Below are 12,095 nucleotides of genomic sequence, written 5' to 3' on the forward strand. Positions count from 1 at the left end.
AGCATGGTGACAGATGCCTGTAGTCCCTGCTACTCAGAAGGCTGAGGCGGGAGAATCGCTTGAACCTAGGAGGAAAAGGTTGCAGTGAGCTGAGATCGCGCCACTGCACTCTAGCCTGGGTGACAGAGTGAGACTCCATCTCAAAAAAAAAAAAAAAAAAAATTAATGGATCAATGGATTTTTAACCTAATAATTAAATTTCAAAAAATATCATTCTTTAATGGTAATGTAAAGGTAAAATTAAGAGAAGATAATATGTAACAAGCATGTGAGTGTCTAAGGTGTCCCCGTGGTGGAAGGAAAAAATAAATCCCCATAAGTGTCCAAGATGCCCATAGAGAGCAGAGCTGTTCTGGTTTAAACCCCTGCTCTTAGCACTGTGTTTTTCCAGCTGTGGGTGGTGGGGGATGAGTATCTTTTTATTTCCATGAGATGAGAAAAATGAATTACTAGAAGTATGAAATACAAAACACAGCTGCTCTTTTTTTATCCATAGACTCAGCAGCCATAAAATTGCTGTATCCAGTTGCAGCAATTCCTGCTGCTTACTCTTGACCCTCTCTCGATTTGTGTGCATCTCCTCTCAGGCTGGCTCCCAGATGGGAGCTGGCTCCAGGTGACGCTGGGTGCTCTGCTCCAGGAGGTCCTTATGTGGGTCCTGCCCTGGCCTAGCCCCTCTCTTAGGGACTCTGTCACTGTGGGTTTATGATTCACTCTCAATCTGTCTTACCTCTTGGTGAACTGTTAGAGTCCTGCCTATACTTCGGCACTTGTGGGTGTGTTGTGGTACACATGATGTGTTGGTCACTTCCCAGCTCATCTTGTTCTGAGTCACCTAGGATTTGGGACATTCATTCGCCACCAGTACCGGGCGGTGTATGGCCTGAGATTTGGGGGGCTTGTGCTGCTACAAATTGGGGCTGAATTTGAGTTGACATTGGACCTTCTTTATGTCTACTGCTCATATTTGAATTGCAAATACTGCCTCTTCTCTTTCAGAGGCTCATTACCCTATAGCTGTATTATTGCAAAGTGCACAATTACAGCTTGAGTGTAAGTCACACTGGGCTGGCAGGACGGCCCACTGGGCTGGCAGGACGGCCCACTGAGAAAGGGCACGTTTCCTGTTTGTTAGTTTTCACATTGACACATAATTTACAATACAGTAAAATGCACTTTTCTATCAACTGTAGTCAGTAACAGCCCCTCTCCCCCAACCACATCAAGATATAGAGGAGTGCTGTCACTTCAAACAGTTCCTTCTTCCTCTGCCACATCCTGCCCCTCCCCAGGTCTAGCCACCAATCCGTGCTCTGTCCCTCTGTTCAGCCCATTGCAGAAGGCCATAGAAATAGAATCTATAGGCTAGGTGTGGTGGCTCATGCCTATAATCCCAGTATTTTGGGAGGCTGAAGTGGGAGGATGACTTGAGGCTGGGAGTTCAAGACTAGCCCGGGCTGCCTAGCAAGACCCCATCTCCAGAAAAAAAAAATTTAAAAATTACAAGCACGTCCCTGTAGTTCAGCTGCTTGGGAGGCTGAGGCAGGAGGATCACTTGAGCTCAGGAGTTAGAGCTTACAGTGAGCTATGATCGTGCCACTGTGCTCCAGCCTAGGTGACACAGCAAGACATTGTCTCTGGGGAAAAAAGAAAGAAACGGAACCACGCAGTGTGCAGCCTTCTGAGTCTGGCCCCTTTCGGTGAGCAGTGTCTAAAGTTCTGTCGCGTGTTGCCCACCCGTCGGTGGCTCGCTCCTTGCGACTGCTGAGCATTGTATGGCTAGGCTGCAGTTTGCTTTCACTTCACCAGTTCGGAAACAGAGAAAAGGCAGTTTTTAAAAAGTTTAAATCTGTAGAATTTTGGTTTTTACCAGTTCTCTTCTAAATCCTGAGGGATTACAGGAAAAGTTGTTGTATTTCAGAATATTCTTAGCTTGATGTGACCTCTGTCCCCGTTAAGGCCCTTTGCCGCAATGGGAAGGACATCGCTCCGTCAGACCCTGGTCAGAGGGGCAGTTTGGGAGTGTGTCAACATTTTAACTGTATGGACTAGAGCCAAGAGTCTCAAGGTTTATAATTCCCACGTATTCAAAAAGTAAAAAACAATAAAGTGAGAAGTCAGTGTAGAGTGAAATAACCTGTGTTAGTGGGGAAGAAGTGTTTTTAAACGGGATTTCCATAACGTATAACCTCAACATGTTTCGAGTGGTGATGTTTCATTGGGAAACAAACAGTAAAACATGAAAGCAGGGAGATTTTCATTCTGGCAGTTGGCAACTTTCACGGCAGATGGAGAATTTCAAAAGCAATTGCTCAATTATCAAACATAGCCAGTGTGAGTTCTGAAAGAAAGGTGCTGATTGAATGTGCAGCTTTATGGTGGATTTTGCTATTCAGGCAAGCATTTTAATTTTCTGCCTGTTAAATTCTGTTTTCTTTAGTTTTTCATATGTGGTTTATTGTAGCTTAGGAATAGATAACCGAGAGTATATATTACACATACAACATTCTGATATGGCAATATTTAAAACAACTTGTCTGTTTTAGAACTAGAATTAAACATAATCATCTTCAGTATTTTGCAAATAAGCTCACTGCCATCCAGAAACATTGTCAATGCATCTGTTGCTCCTTCTAGAAGACACAGTCTGTCCAGCACAAAGTTACTTAGTCCCCAGATGTCTGGAGAAGAGGAGGATTCTGACTTGGCAGCCAAACTTGGAATGTGCAATAGAGAAATAGTACGAAGAGGGGCTCTCATTCTCTTCTGTGATTATGTCGTAAGTTTGAAATGCCTGTAAACGGGGTTGAGGGAGGTGGGGACCAGGAGAACATCCTGTGTAGATGACACTTGCATGGACCCTCTGGAAGCCAGACCGCCCGGTGTCCTGCCAAGCTCCATCAAAACTAAATCTGGAATGAATGTTTACTTCTGCTGTGACATATAATTGGAGACCAGGCCTGGCCTTCCAGTCACTGGATTCTAAGTTGGACTGTGAGAGTTTATGCAGCTGACTCATTTATCAAATGCCCGGCTATTGGCTCACGCCTACATGATGCTGGGTATGTTTGTTAATTTGAGGGAAGCAATGGAATAATAATAACTAATGATTTAAAAAACAAAGTAAGTGCATTGACTGTAGTGGGGTTCTGATTTTAAATTTTTTTAAAAATTAATACCAGGAGCAGTGGCTTATGCCTAAATGCCAGCAACTCGAGAGGCTGAGGTAGGAAGATCACTTGAGCCCAGGAGTTTGAGACAAGCCTGGGCTATGGTGTGAGACACCCATCTCTAAAAAAATAAAAAATAAAAAATTATCCAAGTGTGGTGGCTTGTGCCTGTAATCACAGCTCTTTGAGAAGCTGGGGGCGGAGGATGGCTTGAGCCTGGGAGTTCGAGACCAGCCTGGCAACACAGAGAAACCCTGCCTCTACCAAAAAAAGGAAGAGAGAAAGAAAGAAAAATTAGCCTGGCGTGGTGGTGCGTGCCTGTGGTCCCAGCCACCTGAGAGACTGAGAAGGGAGGATTGCTTGAGCCCAGAAGTTTGAGGCTGCAGTGAGCTGTGACTGTGTCACTGCACTCCGGCCTGGGTGACAAGGCGAGACCCCTGCTCTAAAATAATTTTTTTTAAGTTAATTTGTAGAAAAGGTGTTAGATGTTCATTGTCACATTTTATGATGGATTCCTGTTTAAATGCCGTTCTCTTTAAAGAAAAAAAAATAACTTGTGGGAGTTTTTAACCATAAAACTAGCATCACATATTTACCATGGAGAATTTACAAAAAAAACAAACGGAGGAAAATAAAACCTCCTGTAATCATACTACTCAGAGATAACTTGCTGTTAGATTTTGGTCTAGATTTAATACTTTTTCTATATTTATATTAAAAATATTTAAAACATATGCATTTCTTTGTCACAAACATGGTATCTTATAGATAGTACTGTCACATAGCAAAACAGTGTTAAATATTCTGAATCAGAAAAGGAAGCCGACTCTCCAACTGAAAGAGGTGTTATCCTAGAGACTTTTTCTGGTGATGGCAATTTATTAATAGTCACTTTTTGCTTTACTTTCTCTATTGAAGTAGTTTTTCTATTTTGTTCTACTTTTAAGGATAATATAATTTGTAACGCTGTTTTTCACAGAAATATAAGAAAAAAGATACTAATTTTATAAGTTAATAAAGTTTGGTCGTCCCAAATCCAAAAATCTGAAATCCAAAATGCTCCAAATTCTGAAGCTTTTTGAGTGCTGACATTATGTTCAAAGGAAATGTTCATTGGAAGGTTTCAGATTTTCGGATTTAGGGAGCTCAACAAATAAGTATAATGCACATATTCCAAAACCTGAAAAAAATCCTAAATTCAGAATACTTCTGATCCCAAACATTTCAGATAAGGGTTATTCAACCTCTACTGTCAGATGATCCCAAATGAAAAATATTAATCGTTAACCAAATATCAAGGAATTGATCACATTTTACAGTTTCTGCCTAGGATTATGAATCAAGATGAAAAGGCTCTGCATGTTTAAAAATATATATTTTTATTTTCTTATAAATCTTAAATATCTACACTTAAGATTTATTTGATATGTGGGATCCATTCATATTTTGGATTCAACAGTTCTGTCAAAACTGTGGCAGTGATAGGGGATTCTTTTTTTCCCACTGAACTATCACAAAATTGGAAAAAGAGTAATTGGAGAACCCCACTGGCTTAGCCAGCCCAAAGCCCGGGAGAGGGCAGGCAGTGCTGTGGATGGGGGCATCCCAGCGCAACGCTGCCCCTGCTACCCGCGGATCTCGCTGAGGCCTGCCTTTGTCCTTTGACCCTTGGCCATTTGTTAGTGTCTCTGAGAGCTGGACTGCTGTACCCTACTTCCCCAGGGGGCCTAACTTCACACAGCTCTGCCGCAGTGCGTGGTTGGAGGTGACGGCCTTGGTAAATCGAGTTTCCTACCTCCTCAATTATTTGTGCTCATACACTGTATATTTTTAGTGAGGTTTATATTTGGGATGTGTTTTCTCCTTCTTACCCTTTCTGGCCTTTCTATGGCATTAATACCTGGTCTCTTCTTGTGTACTTGAAAATGAATCTCTCATCATATTTTTCCTTAGTGTCAGAACCTCCATGACTCCGAGCACTTAACGTGGCTCATTGTAAATCACATTCAAGATCTGATCAGCCTTTCCCACGAGCCTCCAGTACAGGACTTCATCAGTGCCGTTCATCGGAACTCTGCTGCCAGCGGCCTGTTCATCCAGGCAATTCAGTCTCGTTGTGAAAACCTTTCAACTGTACGTCTTCATCCTGCCGACTATTGCCAGTTGCAGTTTTCCCTGCCTTAAAAATGGAGTATTGAAATTTTTAACTTTAATTTCTGATTTGCAAAATAGTCATCTTTTGTTCTTTTCCTTCTTGCTGTTAGCCAACCACGCTGAAGAAAACTCTTCAGTGCTTGGAGGGGATCCATCTCAGCCAGTCGGGAGCTGTGCTCACGCTGTATGTTGACAGGCTTCTGTGCACCCCTTTCCGTGTGCTGGCTCGCATGGTCGACATCCTTGCTTGTCGCCGGGTAGAAATGCTTCTGGCTGCAAATTTACAGGTATTGGGAAGAGAAACCCTGATATTGATTTATATTGAAAATTTAGCAGGCCAAGCAAAACAGGTGGCTGGCTTTTTCCTCCATAAGTATGGTCTTGACATGGTCACCGATAGAAACATGGAAACATCTGCAAACTTGCCGTTCCTCGTGTGTCTGATCTGACTGTTTCTTGTATTTTTTTCTAGTCTGCCCTTACTAGGATGAACTGTACACATCAGTTCATCCTTTTTAAATGAGCATGAGGTTATTTTGGGTTGTTAGGTGTTACAAACACACTAATGTGTTTTTGTCTATTAGAGCAGCATGGCCCAGTTGCCAATGGAAGAACTCAACAGAATCCAGGAATACCTTCAGAGCAGCGGGCTCGCTCAGAGGTAATGCTGGAAACACAGGTCGTCCTTGTGTTAGGATAACCCAGGATATAAAGGATATAGATTTGTACGGGAATAAATTCACAGGACAAGAAATCGATGTGCCTTATAGGTGGGTTTACTGCAGAAGTGCCATAATAGAACCTTCCTACTTTTAAAACAACCAGATCTCACTTTCTAAAGAGTAAAGGATGACCGGCAGGATCACGTCTGTGACGTGAGTGGAGGCAGTTTGCACTCCTGGTGGCTGTTTGAGAGGTAGCATTTAGAATGCCTGTATTCACTGTCCTGTGATGAGTGGGAAAATAGGTTATCAGGTTTATCTTAGCAAAATCAAAGCATGTCATCTAATTGCTAAACAAGAGTTGGCAAATCTGAGAGACATTACTCAATCCTTGGCATGCAGGACTTACATCTGCATCCTGTTGCCATTTTATGTCTTCAAAGCATTTAATCATTTAGTTGTGTTTGCAAAGTCTTTGAGAAGCCTTTGTCAGAAATCCCTACATCTCCTATGTGAGTGTATTTCCATGACTGCAGAATAAGTTAAACTTTTACCTTTTTCCTTCCCTTGCGGGGCGGGGTGGGGGGCAGGGATTGTGTGTGTGAGAGGGAGAGAGAGACAGCAGAGAAGGAGAATATAATTATCATGCTGTGTACTTTGAGCTGAAACTGCAAAAAAGGAAAAACACACAAAAATTATTATGCTTTTCAGTCTTTAGAGTACCTTGTCTATTATGCTTTTCAGTCTTTAGAGTACCTTGTTGATGGTGTTTTTAAATGGGATTGGGCACAATTAGGTGGACAGTTTGGGATGATTTTTCAGTCTGTAGGGCCAAGCTGTTTTGTAATTTGCATTATGAAGTTGTCACTCTCATAGCAGATGGCGGGAGATAAACTATTATTACTTTTTGACCCTAGACTTAGTCTTCAGTCCAAATGAGGGAGATTAAAAGATTATAAATATCTTGTGCCAGATGAGGTGATTTTATTTTGAAATGACCATGAATTCCTATCAGTTGTCTTACTGGGATATTTGATAGTGGAGTTTGTGCATTTGAGTCTTAGATGATCTGTTTTACGTTTATTAAGAAAGCCTTTATTAGCTTTTATACCGTGTATTGCCTGTTGCAGTGTTTGAGTATAAATGAAATTTCTGGAAAATATTAATGGAGTACAAACTGTGATACTTAAAAGTAAACTAGGGCCTGCATTTGTATCATGACCTGTTTGAGTATTGGTGAGAAAATAGCTGTGAAGAAAAAGGTTTAAACAAGTTGTATTTTCCTTTAAGAAGCCACTAATAGTGCATCCTTAGAGTGTATATTTCTAGAATCCTGGTGTGCAGAGTTTAGACTAAGACTAAAAAAAAAAAACAAATTGTACTGTAATTTCATTTTTATTTGTATTTTAGACACCAAAGGCTCTATTCCCTGCTGGACAGGTTTCGTCTCTCCACCATGCAAGACTCACTTAGTCCCTCTCCTCCAGTCTCTTCCCACCCGCTGGACGGGGATGGGCACGTGTCACTGGAAACAGTGAGTCCGGACAAAGTAAGTGTCCAGCGTGTCTGCATGGGAGGCACAGGGCACTGAGTGCCTCTGTCACCTGTGGCAGATACAGAGAGTGCAGAGGAGGTGCCGTGGACCCAAGGAGTTCTGGCGCTCGGCTCGGCTCAGTGAAGCTGTGGTTAGAGACGTGGGGGGCCATCAAGGTCTGAGGGAGCCAAGCAGTGCTGATGTGGGACCCTTTCGGTAGGAGTGTGGGGTGAGTAAGTTAGTGGGTGAATCAAGGGATAGTCGGCCGTGGCCTGCAGGCCCCTGACTGCACAGGCCTTCAAGCACATGTCAATGCCTTTAGCCTCCCTCCATCTCCTCATACCTTCTGGCCACCTGTGAGTTGCACTGCCACTGCCAGCCATTCTGGTATGTTGTCAGCACCTCCACTGCTCATACCTCATGGTTAGGGACCACCTGGAGCCTTGGTAGAGCCTTGGTACTCTACTTTCCTGGACAAAATTCAGCTTATGAATATGAATTTAGATTTCAAAAACCAGCAGCCCAAGTATAAGAAAGCGAAGGTTCAGTCCTGCCTTCTTAGGCTCTATTCGCTAAGCACCTGCCCTGCCCTGGTTGCTGGGGAGAGATGAGTAAAGCAGACAACCCAGGAGAGGATGGCAAAGGGGCCGCTAACCCTTAGTGGTTTAGCTATATTTGGAAGGCCTATTGGAAGTTCACCAGGTGAAGGGGGAGGCCGTGAGGGTGCCCAGGCAGGTAACAGAAGTCCAAAGGGGAAAACCTGTGGTGTGGTGAGCCGTATAGCCACAGCCTGCCGGCCGGCAGCCCTCTCAGTTAGCCTAGTGCACTGTTCCCAAGCACTGGCCTAGGCCTGTAGCTCCAGGGATGTGAAGTCCCCTTGAACGCCGCCCATCATGTTCCCCTTCTCCATTTTTTTCTTCCCAGGACTGGTACATTCATCTTGTCAAATCCCAGTGTTGGACCAGGTCAGATTCTGCACTGCTGGAAGGTGCAGAGCTGGTGAATCGGATTCCTGCTGAAGATATGAGTGCCTTCATGATGAACTCGGTACGGGGGGAGCAGCGGAGGCAAGGAATCCTCAGCTTTTCTTGTGACTTCCAAGTGGGATTTGTCTCATCATCATGTGACCCACTTGTTGACAACACATGTTGGGGACTCCAATCTGGACAGGGACGGGATGTCGGAGAGACTCCACTCTGAATGGGGCCGGGAAGTGGGGAGGACTCCATTTCAGATGGGGTCGGGACATGGGGGTTATGCTGATCGAGACAGAAAAGCACATTGTTTCAGCCACATTAGAATCCAAGGAGGCAAGTCGATTTCACTCAGCCTTTCATGCATTTAAAGAAAATGGAGGTGGTCTTATATTACAGTCAGTTTTACTTGCTCGTTCTCGTGGCAGTGAGGAACGGTATTGGATTGGTGTCTGTCTTAATTCAGGATCGTTGAGAAGATGGAGAGCACTCCCTCAGGGATTAGGAGAGACTCGAGATGGAAATGAAGATTTTGTTACTTACAGGTCCTGGCGGGTACATGGCATGCCTAGAGGCCCCTCGCACACAGAGGTTGGGGGCATGTGAGAGAATGAAGTGTGTCTCTGGGCACTTTTATTGGCATCTAGGGTGGGGAACATGAGTGGCAGGGGAGCAGGGTAGAAACTGGATGGCAGTCGGAAGCAGGCAGCTGTGAAATTCGAAGCAAGGTGATGGGAGCCCTCTCTCGTGAGGAGTGTTGTTTTGAAATCCAGCTGGCCCCAAGGCTGGGTGTATGGTTTGGAATGAGAACTATCTGGCCTCCACTGGAGGAACAAACACAGGATGTTATCATCTAAGCTCCATGGCCAAGACAGAATGGAAGTCAAGGTTGCATATTTGCCGTAGACTTCAACACAGTGTCGTAATGCGTGACGTCAATAACTTGTTTCTAGTGTCTTGGAAGTTGATCTTTAGTTGTAAAAGAGACCCTTGGATGCAGCGAGATTTCCTCTACTCACACCTCTGTTAGATGTAGTGAGGTTCTTCACCCCCCAACCCCAGATGTCAGAGGGCACCCTGCGCAGAGCTAGGAGGCCATGCAAAGCCTTGGTGTCCCTGTCCCTCACCCGTGGGCAGGTCCTGTGAGCAGTGGGGGGGCCACCTCTTGGGTATGGTGCAGCCATGGCCCAAGCAGGGCTTCCTCTCAGACCTACTAGGACGGGAGAAACCTCCTGGTGCTTTAGCCCTGTGTTGATATGCAGCAAATGGGAGGGAAGTGGGCACCTGGGAGGACAAATGCCTGTAGAGGCCGGGAGTGACGGCAGGTGTTCATGAAAAGAGACCTTGCGGGGAGGGCAACACAACAGTGTGTTCTGACGTACTGAAGAGCTCAACTGAAAACAACAGGAGAATTAGCCCAAAATCCATTTACTAAAATTGTTTATCTTTTTTTTTTTTTTTTTTTGAGATGAAGTCTCGCTGTTGTCCCCCAGGCTGGAGTGCAATGGCGCTATCTCGGCTCACTGCAACCTCCGCCTCCTGGGTTCAAACGATTCTCCTGCCTCAGCCTCCCAAATAGCTGGTATTAACAGGCATGCACCACCACGCCCAGCTAATTTTTGTATTTTTAGTAGAGACGGGATTTCACCATGTTGGCCAGGCTGGTCTCAAACTCCTGACCTCAGGTGATCCGCCCACCTCGGCCTCCCAAAGTGCTGGGATTATAGGCCTGAGCCACCATGCCCGGCCTAAAATTGTTTATCTTAAGATTCATGCAGTGAAAGCTAACTTACTGAGTGATAAATTTGCTTAGTGATCTGTTTATTAGGTTTTCCAAATTTGCTAATTGGGCTTTGAACAGCTGTAAAAGTTCTGACTGTAAAAGAAAGCTTCAACTTTTGGCATTCATGATGCTTTTCTGAGTATTAAACTAAGATAGATGTTTTACCTGAAGGATCGGCCACCAATCTTTAAATGGCTAAACAAAAGGGTTGCTAAAACATAATCCAAATTGACATAAGAAATACCATTTTTCCAACCAAAATTTTGGCATTCATATGGCTACTTTTACGTATTTCAGCTGCATTTGAACATCTTTTTCAAACTTTAGGGTGGTTGGTGTATCACTGAGGTCTTGGATGACACTTTAGCTTTGACTTTGTTTTTATGAATTAAAATTGTCATACCAAAATTTTTATTTCAAGCAAATCCAAGAGCATAAAAAATTAAAATATTACTTAAAATACCAAGAGAGAACAGATATATATTTTACTAAGCATATGTTGAATGAAATTGTTCAAATATTTATAACAGGCATAGAGTAGAATTTTCTTAAAAATATTTTTGATGGTATACCAATTTGTATTTTCTCAGAAACATTTGCCTTATTCTTTTTTCTGTTGTGTTTTTCTTACCTGATTGAAAGCTCATAATCTGTTGTTATTGTTTGTTAACCTTTAATGCTCTGATTTCAGGCGTTCAACCTAAGCCTGCTAGCTCCATGCTTAAGCCTAGGGATGAGTGAAATTTCTGGTGGCCAGAAGAGTGCCCTTTTTGAAGCAGCCCGTGAGGTGACTCTGGCCCGCGTGAGCGGCACCGTGCAGCAGCTCCCTGCTGTCCATCATGTCTTCCAGCCCGAGCTGCCTGCAGAGCCGGCGGCCTACTGGAGCAAGTTGAATGATCTATTTGGTAATTAAAATTAAAATTTATCTTATTTTTAAAAAGCATTCCAGGGCCAGTATAGTACTTTGCACCAAGTAAATGTACAATAAAGGCAGTGGATCTAATACATTGAAAGCGTTTACAGAGGTAGCTAAAGAGCAGCACGGGTGTCTTCGGCTCAGAATTTCTTCCTGTGTGTTTGCCACTTTGCCATTCATTGACATGGTCATGGACATAGGGCTCTAAGCCCTTGAGGAAGGCTTAGAGGAAGCATCTCAGGGGAGATGCAGCCCCAAACCACGTGCAGTCGTGTGGACGGATGTGTAGATGTGCCACTGAGGAACAATGTCTTGAGCTTTCATCAGATTCTCAGAGAATTGCTTGACTGCCTTTCGAAGTTGATGCATCTGTGCTCACGTTTGCACCCACCCATGAGGGCCTTCTGTTTCAGGGGATGCTGCACTGTATCAGTCCCTGCCCACTCTGGCCCGGGCCCTGGCACAGTACCTGGTGGTGGTCTCCAAACTGCCCAGTCATTTGCACCTTCCTCCTGAGAAAGAGAAGGACATCGTGAAATTCGTGGTGGCAACCCTTGAGGTAAGAGGCAGCTCGGGAGCTCAGTGTTGCTGTGGGGAGGGGGCATGGGGCTGACACTGAAGAGGGTAAAGCAGTTTTATTTGAAAAGCAAGATCTCTGACCAGTCCAGTCACTTTTCCATCTCAGCCTGGCAGTAAGTCTTGTCACCGTCAAGTTATTGTAGCCATCCTTCACCCTCACCTCGCCACTCCTCATGGTGGCCTGTGATGTCAGCCAGGTCCCCTTCTCATCTGCACCTACCATGGTAGGTGGATCCTAATTTTAGAGACATGAAAAATAATCATCTGGAAGTACTTTATGTCTTAAGTTGGCCTGGACATGTCAGCCAAGGAATACTTGGTTT

The 12,095-nt window shown here is 44.2% G+C and overlaps 1 protein-coding gene across 2 annotated transcripts in view; it reads left to right on the forward strand.

Annotated features, from left to right (window-relative positions):
• Nucleotides 1-12,095, forward strand: part of HTT (huntingtin) — a 206,597-nt gene that overhangs the window by 161,589 nt on the left and 32,913 nt on the right. For both annotated transcript variants that reach the window (XM_063603488.1, XM_003812979.6), the window contains exons 42-49: nt 2,638-2,779; nt 5,124-5,303; nt 5,435-5,611; nt 5,909-5,985; nt 7,397-7,535; nt 8,445-8,567; nt 10,969-11,182; nt 11,607-11,752. In XM_063603488.1, coding sequence (XP_063459558.1) covers nt 2,638-2,779; nt 5,124-5,303; nt 5,435-5,611; nt 5,909-5,985; nt 7,397-7,535; nt 8,445-8,567; nt 10,969-11,182; nt 11,607-11,752 — 1,198 coding nt within the window. The remainder of the gene's footprint in view (nt 1-2,637; nt 2,780-5,123; nt 5,304-5,434; nt 5,612-5,908; nt 5,986-7,396; nt 7,536-8,444; nt 8,568-10,968; nt 11,183-11,606; nt 11,753-12,095) is intronic.

The sequence above is a fragment of the Pan paniscus genome, chromosome 3 (genome assembly GCF_029289425.2).
Source record: "Pan paniscus chromosome 3, NHGRI_mPanPan1-v2.0_pri, whole genome shotgun sequence".
In the NCBI taxonomy this organism is placed as follows: domain Eukaryota; kingdom Metazoa; phylum Chordata; class Mammalia; order Primates; family Hominidae; genus Pan; species Pan paniscus.